The sequence below is a fragment of the Pterocles gutturalis genome, unplaced genomic scaffold, assembly GCF_000699245.1.
Source record: "Pterocles gutturalis isolate BGI_N339 unplaced genomic scaffold, ASM69924v1 scaffold16273, whole genome shotgun sequence".
Taxonomy (NCBI): domain Eukaryota; kingdom Metazoa; phylum Chordata; class Aves; order Pterocliformes; family Pteroclidae; genus Pterocles; species Pterocles gutturalis.
In genome coordinates this window covers 11682-26153 of record NW_010120782.1, presented here as the reverse complement: position 1 = coordinate 26153, position 14472 = coordinate 11682, and the positions used below count along the sequence as shown (strand labels likewise).

Here is a 14472-nt window from a genome sequence, read left to right as displayed (position 1 = left end):
GAGGAGATGTGGATGAGAAGGTAAGACTGAAAAAGTGGAAGGTACCCCCATAAAAGCCATGGAAAAGATGTGAGCAAAAAGCCATCCAGCAGAGAGAAGAGCTGCCTGTCACCACTGATATCTGTAGGGCTGAAATCTGCACCTCTTGCAAAGAGAGATGTGGTGTTTGCATCAACTGACAGTCCTGACACTCTCTTTTCCCTCTGCTTTCATGCAGGGTAGGTGGCTTTCTCAAGAGACTCTTTAATATATTCAGAAGTGACACATTAAGGAGGAGCTGTGGTTCTTTGTTTCTGTGTTTTCCTCCTGTTCATCAATATCTGGGATGAGGAGGGGGGAAGCTTAGGCTATAAAGATTGTGCATTTATAGAATTAATATAGCCTGGAAACCATTTTTGGGTTTTATTGTTAGCCTTTTTCCTGTGTTGCTTCCTTAACTCCTGTTTACTTTTGAAAACTGACATCTTGGGTATAAATGTCTTGTGTTTAGCTGCTACGGTGCATACAGCTTGTTTTTTCTGCAGGTCTGACTATATTAAACTGACAATTAATTCAAGTATAAAAGCACTGATTCGTTTTCTTCAAATTAATCTTCTGCTAACATTCTTCTGTTTCTCATGGTCAAAATTCAAAATTAATTTTATTTTGCCATCAAATTTCCCCTTGTTGCGGAAGTGCAAGAACTACCTTGAGAAATTTATTCACCGTAAATTAGTTTAACCCTCTTGTGGTCTTTCAAACAAAAATCCAGCCATGTGCAAAGGTGCAGTTGTTCCAGAGAGATGCAGAGTGAAACAAGTGTAACAGTCTGAACATGAAAGCATGTTTTGGTTTAGTTTTAAACATTGAGGAAGTTAATTGCTGAGGAACTGTACTAGTGCATTACTTGAATTAGATTTTATCACACAAGTAGAAGCAGCAAGTTCTGCTTTCCCAGCTGTAAATCAGCCCCGCAAGAGTTAACACAGCTGCACAGAGGAAGCTGAATTATGATTGTAGTGACCTAGGAAAATGCCTGTATTATCCTTTATGAATGTTACATATAGATCTTTCATTAATTTGTGTATCACTTGCTGCATGACTGTATAAGAAGGTCAAGGAGGTGATTGCACATTTGAGCAGGTATGATTAAAACAGGTCATCCTCTGTTGTCCAACTTCTGCAGAGTTGGGACGAGGACTGGGTTGTTTGCTTGGACTGGTTCTCTCTAGGCAACAATAAGGATTACATTTTTTTGAAGCTTTTATAACAGAATGAGACTTGGTTGAGCTGGAAGAGGCTGGCTGTGCAAGAGAAAGCTTCTGTGCTAGCAGATCAGACACATATGAAGGACCAATGTTATCAACAGTGCAATTTTTTTTCTTCAAAGTCAGGAATGGGGTAATAAATCATATCTGCTGGAGTCAGAGTAGGAGAAAGCTGTATGGAGAAATGTGTGTCAGAATAGATGCGGTGTTAAGACATTTCCCTAAGCACTAGGTGCCTTTGGGCATGCTTTACTTCGGAGAAGTTATTTCTGTATCAGTAACTATCTGTGGTTATAGGTTCCCAGAGAAAAACTTGGCTAAATTAGATATGGCTGTTATATAGGTTGGCTATAAACTAAAATGTGGTCTGAGAGAGCAAACTGAATTCCCCTCTCTGCCTCTTTCCCCAGAAAAGCTAAAGCCTGAAGGGCGACGTGGGCTTAAGACCCCTGTTTTGAAAATATGAAGTTGTGCCCCTCATCAGCAGCATGGAAACAATAACTCATGACTGCCTGATTTCTGGTGAAATAAGATGGAATAATATTAATATTTTTTTCAGATCTTCACATTCAGGGTGTTCCTTCCATCTTTCACTGTTAGTGTGAGTTTCTACCATGGATCTTAGCTCTGGTCTAGTAAAGGAGCATGCAGATTGTGACTATCTAAGAATGCAAGACTCTGGACTATAACATGCTTTAAATGTAGGGCAGAGTCTTTGAATTCTGTATCTGATATCTGATTAACATTTATATAAGCTGTAGGCTTGCTCATTTAGGTGTCTGTAATGCTGTGGAGCTTTTAAATCCAATCTAGGAATATTTTCCTCTTGACTGACTTGTTAGTCTGTTTTTGAGCATAATGGATGTTAGAGTTGCATTCAAATTGATCATCTGACTTGTGAAACATGCTTTATATCCTGATCTTTTCTTGCACATAAATGGGACAAAAAAGAATGTATAAGTCTTCTGGTAGATAAGATGAATATGTACAAAAATAATACTGGTTAGAATAGAAAGTAAACTACCCTTAACATGAAACACCACTGACTGGCTAATTGAGGACAGCTTACTGAAATAGGAGGTGCAGAGTTCTCTCTGGTGTTGTCAGAATATACAGGTGGGTGAAGGTCATGAAAATGCAAAATACAGGTAGATAATTCAGGCTTTTTTATGGTTTGTCTAATACTCAAGTTCAAAATGTAAACTGCTTTGAGCTGGCAGCGGCAGCCGTATCTGTGCTGGTGCCTAGGTTCCTTACAGTGAGGCTCGGGCACAAATGCTGTGTGGCTTGTTCTAGTTCTGCTGTTGCTGTCACATGAAATGTCTTGCCTTTTTTCCCGTGCTAGATCCCCAAGAATTATTGCTCTGATTGCTGCAGCTCAGTGAAGATGTAGAGAGCAGGGTAACAGTGGAACACTTCGACTGTAATGTGGGAGCACTAGCCAGACACAAGCCTGACATGGCACATTGCTGATTGAATCATACCTTTGGTATGAAATTGAGTGACTGGCTTGGGGTGATGTGGGTAGATTTCCTGGGGAGCTGCTGATCCTGATGGGCAGGTTTTTTATGTGTATCCTTTAGTTTGTGTGTTGTTGCCCTTCTGTTTCCTTTTGTGGGCTGGCCTTGTACTCAGGGTTGTATCCAGCAGCTGGGCAGCAACAAGCACTTGTTCTTTCTGATGAGACTTGCAGACTTTTGATTCAACACTTTTAAAAAAAAATTAAATTTATTTTGCTTATTTTAGTAAAATTCCCAATAGAGACTATTCAAACTGGCAGTATTCAGTCATTTTGGAAAAAACCTGTCAGCATTGGTAGGCAAAAGGAGGCAACAGCAGCATGTTCTTATTGAAGCACTAGACATGTAGCTGAAACAATCCTTGTTCCTCTGTTTTATAGCCTGCCTCACTTTTACTCAACACATCTTCTTGGTTGACATGGAAAAATGGCATATATGTTACATTTTTATTGCTACTTACCAGCCAAGGGGATGCTAAAACAGACTCAGAGATAAATAAATGATCCTCCCAGTATGCATCTTTTCTTCAGTCTAATGTGCTGTCATGTTTTAATAATATAGCCACATACATTTACTCTCTGTGCAAGAAGGGGTAGGGCCAGAGGAAATAAGATGCTGTTCTATCACAGTAGCAGTACAGCCCATCTGTGGCAGATTGCCTAACCCGTATGGATGTCTATCGGTCTCTTTCCTACACATAAACAATATCAAACAGGTGTTTCACACAGGCCAGTGTTGCCTGGGGGACTGTGTTCTGAACTACTTGGTGGAAGTCAGGCAGCTTGAATACCGTCAGTCTGCCATAGGGTCAGTGCCTGCTCTTTGGCAAGACAGCCTTACCTGTGAAAAGGCATCAATGACACCAATTTTCTTTCTAAAGAGCTTTGATACTTATGGTTGAGAGATGCTACATGACAGGATAAGGTTGAATATAATTGCAAATCAACTAGCTATACTGAAGCCTAGGTTCCCAGGATACAGAAGAACTCTCATTGAGCTGAGTTTTGTAATTCAAGGGAAATGTCAACCTTTGCTTTGTCTTTTGTGTTCATTGGCTCTTGCCATACACTCATAGTTATTGCCGGTGTGGTGGAAGTGACCCTCAGAGACAGCACATTAAAATCTTCATTCCTGATCTTGTACTCAGGAAACAGACTCAGGCATGTCTCTTACTTGGAACTGCATAAATTGAAGGCTTGAAAAGATAACCAGGTGAAGGAAGAATGTCAGTTTGGTTTTTTTTTCAGACTTGGACATAGGAAAAGCAAGCCAATTTAACTGATTTTTACCAGATGAATGAGCCATTGAAATCTGTACAATAAAAGTTTGGGGGTTTTTTTTGTCACCACTTTTTTCACAGTTGAAATAACACTGTTCCTAATAACACTGCAAAGCTCAGGCAGATGGAAAGCTTCACCGAGTGTGGTGCTGGCTGCCTGCCCTTATCTGAATGTTAGCAGATTAAAAACATCACCAACAATTTACCACTAATTGCCAGATAGAACATCAAGCAAAAACTATTCTAGAATTCACTAAGACACTTGGATCTGCAATAATTGCATCATCAATTAATTTGATGTTATAAACAGGTAGTGGCTTTACAATGCTCCTGCTGAAACCATAATTTTCTTTGTAAATCAATTTTCAAGTACAGGTTTTGGGGTCACTTAAAATCTGTAAAGCAGATAGGTGTATGTGTTCATGTACTATTAGTATAGGTGATATCCTGTTGATTGCCAGTTCTGAAATACATGAATCCTAAGGAGTCTTCTAGGTTTTATCAGGCTAAAGCTGAGTTACAACACCAGCATTTTGGAAATCTGCTTTAGCAGTGGTTGTTTATATTTTCTGTTAGGGCTTTTCTGTGTTTTGCTTAGTTTCATGTTCTAGTACAGAAAGATTTGTAGCCTTCTGTAGGAAAGACCAGTGTCTAATGCACTGTAGTAGCCTTCTGTCCCTTGCACGGGGATAGCTTTCACTTTGTCTGTGCTGTGGTAGAGGTAGTGAGATCTGTGGTCAACCAACAGTTGCAGGAACATGCAGAGCTACCTTCCCACAAGACCTAACAATAGTGTTTTCCATAGAGTCCCTTCAGCTTCTCCTTCAGGTCATGTGAAAGGTAGCCTAATTATGTTTCAGACTTTATGAAGCAGACAAGATGATTTTTTGTAGTTTTGGTTTTTGTTTTTTTTTTAAACAATTTAGTGTACAAATTGAATGTTTATCTCTATAATAGCTTCTCATTTTCTACACCTGCATCAAGGTTTCACTCTGATTGTGAAACCCCTGAATGACTGCTCATACAGGTTGACAGAGGAGCTCACTGTATGGAGGCAAAAATGGGAGTTGTTAATTAGAACAAAATATCAGATTGCTCAACTAAATTGAGAAGGTCTCAGAGCAAGTGGAGCAATTACAAAACAGGTCACAAGGGATGCATGGTGATTCAATTTTTTTTTTTTTTTTTTGAGCAAGCAAACATGAAACTTAAACGTTAATATGATCTGCACTTGGGAGGGAGTGTCATGGTGGAATTGCTGTATCCTTATAGGAAAGTTTTAATTACACTGTGTTTATATGATTTCCTAGTATGTGAGCTCAGCTTCAAGACATAAAACTTACAGGAATTTTTCCAAAGAAAAGCAAATGTTGAAAGGATGTTTATCTTTAAAAGAAATTGTGCATCAATCCCAGGAGCCTCTTTAACTGGAGAAAACATGGCCAGCAAGTAGTGTGTCAAACCTCATTACATGGAACAGGGCTGTAGCTGTCCAGCAGGTTTCTCTAGTCAACTCTTCACCTCGGCAGAGTTCAATGAGGGCAAGATGAAATTCTGTATGTGGGGGTAATAGACTGGACAGTTACTCACCACTTTCTGCATCCCTGCTGCTTCTGAGCAAGCTCACAAATTCATCTTGCTGGACTCCTTTGTGGCACAGCAAATATTCCTTTTTAGAGGGAAGTGTTGTATACTGTTTGAACTGCAATTTTTTTTTTTCCCCACTGTTAACACCAGTGGCAGTCAAGCTTTCAGGCCATGTTGGCAATATACTTTGCAATGGCAGGAAAAGGTGATGTGTAAGAGTCCGGCCTCTGTCACACAATCATAGGTGCCGATAGTACAGCCATATGCCCAGCACTGCCTTGTAGGTGTGCTTGTAGCTCCCTGTGTCAAGGAAACGTACTAGAATGCTGAAGTGTTCATTTTGGAAAGGCAGATGTCCTGTACATTGATATTAATAATCGATTATTAGCAAAAGGAAATACAATTTGGATGTTGTCTTGATTTCCGTAGGTGGGGGAGAGAGGAATGCAGTTTCTTCTTACCAAATCAGTCTTGGTTTTTCTTGCAATTTATTTTTACTAAAAATAAGAACATTTTATTTTTTTGGTTTTAGACTGTTAATGTAATTCATGTTTTTATAAGGACTGTGGCAGGCAACACATTCATTTGCAGCTTCCCCTTTTACTTAGAAATTAATTTATGTATTACTGAATGCAGCATTCTTCCTATTTTCTTGAATGTAACTATCAAATTACATTAATAAGGTATTATTAATAAGGTATAGCTATTCTACTATTATTGTACTGAATTTCTTGTCCAGGCTCTTTTGCCTGACAGACCAGCCCATGCAAATAGGAATGTATAATATCCAAGTATCTTTGTTAAAGTACTAAGGAGTTTGTGTTTGAACACTTGAAAATAGTTAGACAATAGTTGGTGAAATATTTACTACTGGGAGAAATTAAATGCTTCAGTCATAATGCCTGATGCATTGCATCTGTGTGTGTTTTGAGATACCAGTGCTTAGCATAGGAAGCTGGGGTCAAAACTGGTCTTTTTGTGCTCTGTCTCAAAGCAAATGGTTTTGTGGGGCAAAAAGATTGAATGCTCTGGCTCTGTGGGATTTACTGAATTGTTAATAAACTTGAGGAAGAGAGGAGATGCTGGCTTTGCAGTTTGTGGTTTTAAATAAGCACAAACTTCTGACAAGCTGTAGTTGCTATAAGCAGGATTTTTGGTATTGAAGATTTCTCTCATCCAGCTGGAAAACAAAACCAACTCCAGTTGTTAATGAGGCAATATTAATGCATTGATCTGTGCATCCCTTTAGAATTAACAAGACAACATGAAGCCCCTTAAAAGTGTAAATTAATCTGCAGGACAGTAAAATCAAGCATCTCATAGCTGGTGCATTGCAGCTCTGCCTTTAGGAAATGCAGCTTATTTAACCAAGACGTGATGTTACTTTGCATTTGAAGAATCCATAGCAAACCAGAATTTAATCCAAGCTCTCAGCTTGTACTGAAGTGTTTTGTGGTTTGTTTTTGGTTTTTTTGGGGTTTTTTTGTGTTTTTTTTTTTTGGTTTTACATCGCAGCACAGTCTCCCATGACAATGAGTGGTAGTTCTTGTCCTAATGATGTCATCGTTCAGTCTCCCCGCCACTAGCAGGGGAGACTGGATGGGCTCTCATTATTCACTGGGAACCGCCTTTGCTTTCATTTTCTGCTGAAGACAGGCTGCATTTGCTCATCTGCTTTGCATTTGCTTTGTTTGATTTTTCCAGGGTTTTAAATGTATTGTGTGCATATGGATGTCCCTCTGATTATACAGAGAAAATGAAGACTGTTGTGACTGACGGGCGAACTGAACAGTTTTGTTCACCAAGCATGTAACACGTTTAATTTTGGTAGCATATTTATAAACATGCTGTGTTTTAACTGGGTGATATCATTGCCTCTGTGGAAGAGAGGTTATAAAGACACATGCTGAAATCTTCGTGTCTAGTGAAAAACATGGCCTTGGTAGCTCATGGAAAAAAATGTTTGTCGCTGACATAGAATTGTTGAACTAGAGCCATTTGTGAAGACATGAGAGGGGAGTATTATACTCGATGAAGAAACGCTAGACTAAATGGGGCTAGATTCATTTTGAATTAAACTTTTTTTTTTTTAAATACAGTTTCAAGGGGGAAAAAAAATAAAACCAAACAAAATTCCCTGTGCTGCGCTTGAGCGGGTGAAACATCATTAGGTGTGTCTGATTCAAACACACTAGCAGTCAAACAATGTTTTGAATAACAAACTTTGCTGGTCATGGTAACAACTGTAATGGAGTATATTTGTGTGGTGTGTACAAATCTATGCAAAATGAACACGATGAAAGTGAGGAAGGACACAGTTAAGTTTCCTCAAGTAATCTTAGCTCAGCCTTGGGCACGCAACATTAATATTTTTCCCCCCAAGGGTTCCTTATCTTTTGTAATAGTCATGCTGTGGATTTAAGAGGCAGTTTTTGTGTGCAACACAAATAAGAAGTGTCTGAGTACACTGAGTAATTTCAAAATAAGAAGGTAAAAATGGATCAGTCTTAAGTGCGTATGCAAGGGCCTAAGAAACACAAGTGTGAAGCACAGTTTCCTTCTCTTGTTCATGACCCAGCATGGATATGCGTACCTATGCCACACAAATGCATTCCCTATTTCTTCACTGGCATCACCTCACCCCCAATGAAATCCATACCTAAGCCATTTTGCCTTCAGCATCATGACTGAATGTAGTGAGCAGTTTGCTCTATAGGTACAATAAACATAAAAGTATAAAATAACTCGTGCCTTTCGGTAAGTATGCAGCAACATGCACCACTACAAGTTGAGCTGGTATGTTTTAGGCAAAGCAGCAAATAAATCATCATTATATTCAGATCAAGTTTCAGAAAAAAAGCAACTTTGGGTTCTGGGTTCTTATAGAGGGTGGGGAGAGAAGAAAGAATTTTTGAAAAGAAAAGTTAATGTTGGTGCTTGTCTGTCTTGTAGGTACATACATTCTGACAACTGCCCTGCTGCCCCTCCTGGAAGAAGCAGCTGATGCCAGAGTGGTGAGTCTGTGATGCTGTTGAAAAGCAGTGTTCTGCTATTCTTATCTTCTGGTTTGTGACAGCATTTCTATTACTGTGCTAGCAATGCCGGATTAGTTGTAACGCTGTAATTATCTCTAGAATAGTCTTGGATTTTGCTAACAACGACCTCCTTCTCCAAGGCAAAGCTCCTGCCTGCTACTCTCAACCCTTCTATAAGTGCTAAACTAAACTACAAGTAGTGCTATTCTGCTATTTTATTTCTCCTGATTACTTTTGAAAAGGAAGAATCATGAAGTTGACACCACTTTGAATGAAAATAACTTTTTTAAACAAATTCTATTTCATTGACCTCATCTCCAGGTATGCTGCACACATGAGCACAAGCATAGTGCAAGAGTATACAGAGGAATCCTGCTCCTCGAGACTTCAAAATACGGCCTGAAGACCACATTACATGCATGAGTGCAATTGTGGGGAGTTTCTGCTTTTGCTTTTCATTCATTATTTGCTTGTCATTCATTTGATTACAGATAACTGTCTCTTCTGGGGGCATGCTAGTTCAAAAATTAAATATATGTGACTTGCAGTCCGGAAATGGGACATTTGATGGAACTATGGTGTATGCACAAAACAAGGTACAGTCCATGGTTTTGAAAACAGAGCCCAACACTTGTTTGCTAGGTGGCTTATACCATCTGCTTTGCAAAAAGCCTGTTTTTTCACTGTTGCTTTCCCATTACATCCAACCTATAAAGAGACACATAAGCAATAATCTTCAGGAGTAGGATGGCATGCACTTATGAGCACACATCATCTTGCATGGAGAGCTTGGCTCGTCTTTCATTTGGTTTGATTTAAGTTTCGAGGGGGAAAAAACTGTCTTTAGCTGACAAACCCTTTCTGCCTGCTTAGTTTTTACCTGCAGTCTGCAAGTGGACATGGTCAGTAAAAGCAGTGTAACCACTTTAAAAGTAAGCTTGTGGCCCGGATATGGATTGCAATGACCATGATGGTCTCTGACAAAATTATCTAGTAAATTCAGTCAGGATGAGCAAGGGTATATTTCTGCTATACATAAATGCCTTGTTATTTACAGCACATTTGATGTAGTTTATCTCCTTGGGAACTGACTTAGTGGACAGGCTATTGAACTTGATTCTAGTCTGGCTCTTTTTGCTCTATCCTAGAGACAGCAAGTTGTCTTGACAGAACAATGGGCAAAGACTCACAGAAACATCCATTTCTCTGTTATGCACCCTGGCTGGGCCGACACTCCAGGTAACACCTGCTTGACACTCTGACTATATTTTTCTCTTTTCAGGATTAGTCTAAAAGCAAAGAGAAATGAGACTTTCTGGTAGATTTCTGTAACAGCTGCAGTGATTTCTTGGCTCCAGACTGGTGCTTGAAGTAGTTTTGTGTCCCCTTGGTAGCTCTGTTCTGCACAGTGTCTGCTATATATGTATAGCCAGAGAATAATAATGGGTGATGAAAGGTTCCTGCCCCATGCAAATGCGCAGCAGAGCCATAGTGCATTAAGGTAACTTTTAAGTTACATTTGTAGTGGAATTGTTAAACACACAGAAAGAGCTTCTGCCTCTCCAAGTGCCAATGTGCAGACACTGGGAATTTGTGAGGGCATAAAGGAAAAGGGAGCACGCGCCATTGTGGAAGCTCTGTTTCTCTGCTCTTCCTCTAAACATTTACTGCTGTAGAGAAGCAGCTTGTTTGGCCAGACAGCCCTTTGTCTGAGCTGCAGCTGTTCTTCAGTGACTGCGTCTCAGCAGAGGGGCCAGCATCAGTTATCCAGTATGCATGTTGCGTTCTGCAGTATGTTACCAGCCCCTAACACCCAAGTTTGGGATGCAGACTAGCAATCCAATCCCTAGTTCTTTTCCAGGGATGCAGTTTACCAGATTTGCTTCTGATGACAGAAGCATTTACCTCAGCTTGAAAACTGCCCTTTCCAACTGAATAAACCTATTATCTCTTTTTCTTTAAAATACATTTATTTTTGCACATCCCTTTTTGATTTCAAACCTAATGAACCACAAGGTTATCCCACCTTAAAGTTTAAGGACTCTCCAACCCCCCAAAATCAACAGCTGCAGGGGATGGGCCTTCAGTCGTCACCTGCTGGACAAATAAAAAGAAACCAGAGTTTAAACATGAATTCTGGAGTTGGTTTAGGTACTGTTCACCACAGAGTTTCTAAATACAATACTGCAACTGGTTTCCTAAAACTGGTGAGAAAATAAGAGCTAAAAATCCTGTTAGAATACCTGGGTTTCAGTATTTCTGTTTCCCCATGTTGTCTTTGCTATTTAGAATGGAATTGGCTCAGGAACCTCTTGCTGATCCTGCTCTCAGCTCTTATTAGTTTTGTCCCTGTAATTTGGGCCAAACAAACAACTGGTGGATCATCTGTCAATTTGGTACAATTCCACCACAAGTCATTGTACTCCTAGCTGTGCCTTGTCTTCTCCCTGCACTCACAGTGGCAATTTGAAGCTGCCTTTTTTTTTCTTTTTTAATCAAAAAGGCTTTGCATGGCAGACTACCATTCCATTGTTATTCTTTATAGCTGTGAGATCGTCAATGCCAGATTTCTATCAGAAGATGAAGAATAACCTGCGCACAGAGGCCCAGGGAGCTGATACTGTTGTGTGGTTGGCAGTGTCGTCTGAAGCAACAAAGTTACCGAGCGGCTTGTTCTTTCAAGGTAAGGTGGCAGAGTCTTGCAGTGCGTAGCAGTGGAGATCCCTAAGCTCCCTGAACTGTAGGATCGCCATCTGGCCTGGAAGGGGATCAAGGCTTGACCAGGCAACTGATGTTCAAAGGATAAAGTATTTCTCAAAATTGGTCCAAGACTAAAGGTTCAAGTGAGCATTGTGCAACCAGAGAAGGACTGTATTAAGTTGTTAGGTTCCTGCTTTTGTCCTCTAAAGTAGCTGATAGAGACTTCAAAGTATTTATTTAGGGACGGTTGTTTTGTTTGGTTTTTTTTAAAGAAAATGGGGCTACATGCAGGACTGTGCCAAGGGAAGGTGAATCACAGCAGTCAAACAGCATCTTTTATGACACTGGGAAACTAGCATCCCTCTTGAGGAGCAGTGGGGGTTGGCTTTGCTGTGACACGTTCTTCCTACTGTTCTGTGCTAGTTAAAACTGCCAACTCCCCCTTTCTTTAACACTGGGCAGAGACTTGAGCACAGTGGTGTTTTTGGCACTGTAAGCACAGGGAATGGAAAAATACGGTAGAGCCTTTCTTTTCTCCCAGGCAAATGACAGGCATCTTAGTACGAGCAGCTGGAAGCATAAATATCTTAACGGCGATGCAGGTCAGTCTAGTAGGAGAAAGGAAAAGCTCAGGGTAGTTGCTTACAGGAGCCCAGTACTTCTTTTTGAATGCGTCACTCAAATCCTGATCCACTGAATTTCTGACACAGCAGCAGGAAGTTCAGACTTTTCCGGAGTTGGGTTGACTTTGTTCTTTCTGTCTCCTCCCAGACAGTCACACAGGGTTGGTTGACAAATATTTAACCAGACCTTTTTCATGTCATCATGTAGTGCATGCAGAAGCCCTACATCCTAGCTGGTCAGTCTTCTCTGTAGAACCGGGCTTTGTCTTTTTCGTACACCTGTCACCTTCTTCTGGTCCTAATGCTTTTGTTCAGTTATTCTTGTTCTAGATCATAATTCCATCAGGCTCTTGCCTTTCTCTGCCCCCAGCTTTAGTAAACAGGGAATACACCTTGGCTCTTTAGGTACAGATAATTACTTTTGAGAGGTTTGGTCTTGGCATGGCTTCTCTTAAGGCTGCAAGATAAGTCTTGTGTCCGTGTCCTGTGCTTATCAAATAGCGAAGTCTGTTATTTCTCTCTCTGCCCTTCAGAAGCCCTTAGGACTAGAGCCATCTGACAGCCCTTAGTATGGGCCCTCTTCAGGCCTGTTCAGTAAAGGGCTTTGTGTGCAGGAGCACTTGACCAGAAGAGCAGAGTCTGTGGTACTAGACGGCCATTTCCTGAATCAGTCACACCTTCCCTTCCATTTCCTCAGTTCTCATTTATTCAGTTCCTTTTGAGTGCAAACCAAAGCCAGCAATCTTTTTTTCCTGAGGGGGGGGGGGGAAAAAGGGAAGTGAGAACATGACTTGTACAACCAGCATTCTCTGCATCTGTCAAAAAAATAAAAAATTGTTTGACAGGGGCCTGCTTTCTAAAGACTAGAAGCATCTCCATGATGCTGAACTTGGCTTTCACACAGAGTTCTCAAACTTTAGCACAGACTCTTGGAAGCACTACAGTTAGATAGGAAGTAGTTAATACTCAGTAATGGAGAAGGGAATGTTCCCCTGCATGCTTCTTTCTCTTCAGTTTTCCATGAGCAGAAAGTGTACAGCCAGTTGCAACATTTGCTCTTAAGAGAGCAAACTCTCTGCTCCCCTGGGAAGCCTGATGGCAGCCTGATAACGTTTTCAGAGAAATCTGCTGCACAGTGTTGCAACAGCTTGTTCTTCGTCTCAGCTGGCTATTGCGGAAGATGGACTTATTAAATAGACTAACAATGCTGCACCAGTGCTCTGATGGTTGCTTCACAGACATCTGAGAGCACTGTTGTAAGGTTTCCAGGACCTAGATAATGTACAGGGTTTTGGAGAGAAAAACACCTTGGAATGGACGGTGATACAGCTGTATTTACACAGAGCAAGGAGTATGAGATTTGGAAAACCCATCAAAGCATCAAATTGAGCAACTTTGGTCAGATATCTTTATATTGGATAGATGTTACTTAGGGTGATTGGGCAATTAGTGAAAGTAAGCATTTTAAGATATCCCAACTACAGTGTCCCAGCTGGGGAGTTTGTGTAGCACTGAAAACATTATCCAGGAGGCAGGGGAAATCCCTGTCTCATGCTGAAAAACAACCTCTGCCTGCAGCAATAATCTCAAGTTATTGGTCTTTGTCTACAGGAGTTATGCTAGTTACAGGGAGCATGTGTAAACCTCCCAGTAAGGCCTTCCTTTATCTAACCTGTCCCTAGCTGCAAATGAGGTCTCTCGCTCCCCAGGCGAAGTCATACTGTGCAAAAGGACAATCATTCTAGATCCAGAATACAAATTAAATTAGTTTAATTTCTGGTTTGAAGATAATAACTAACATTCTTTAGAGAAATCTAAAAGGTAAGTTTCCTGGCTTCAAGACTATGAGGTATGTTTGGGAAGTATATTGCCTAGCAGAAAAATCTCCTTTGTGCCAGGAAAGGTAGTTAAATCATAGAATATCTCAAGTTGGAAGGGATCCCTAAGGATCACTGGGTCCAGCTCCCATAATGTACCCATAAGGGTTTTTAAATTTTTTTCTTCTTCCAGACAGGCAACCAGTCCCTACACACCTACCCCTGGCAAGCACCCACAGTCCACCAGAAGATGAGGAGAAGCTGATGGAAGTGCTGGAAGAAATCTCCCAGAAGTTTAAATCCACTTCTACAGGAACTTAGTGTCACCAAGTTATAGATACATTAACTGACACAGCAGAAGCATAAAGCTTCTAATTACACAGTGACAGTACTGTAGTGTGCCTGCTGGTGAGAGGAAGTAGGATGCCACAGGCCTATTAAAAATAAATTGTGTTCAGGTGTTCTCATCATGGGGGAGAGTGGTGCCTGGGATTTCTTTTTTCTTCCCCCGCTGCTGAGTCTCTCCCATTGTGAATACGTACCTGCTGTCTCCAGGCACAGTAAGGTTGTGTTCTTTGAATTAGAAGAAAAATTTGGAGGTATTAAAATAAGACCCAAGACTTTATGAAGTTACCCAAAATCTTTTAAAACACTCAGCACAGAG

General features: G+C 40.6%; 1 protein-coding gene across 1 annotated transcript in view; it reads left to right on the top strand.

Moving 5' to 3' along the window:
- DHRS12 (dehydrogenase/reductase (SDR family) member 12) overlaps positions 1-14129 on the top strand; it is a 27674-nt gene extending 13545 nt beyond the window's left edge. The window contains 5 exon segments of the mRNA XM_010077021.1: positions 8586-8647; positions 9160-9264; positions 9817-9907; positions 11214-11351; positions 14002-14129. Coding sequence (XP_010075323.1) covers positions 8586-8647; positions 9160-9264; positions 9817-9907; positions 11214-11351; positions 14002-14129 — 524 coding nt within the window.
- The last annotated feature ends 343 nt before the right edge of the window (positions 14130-14472 follow it).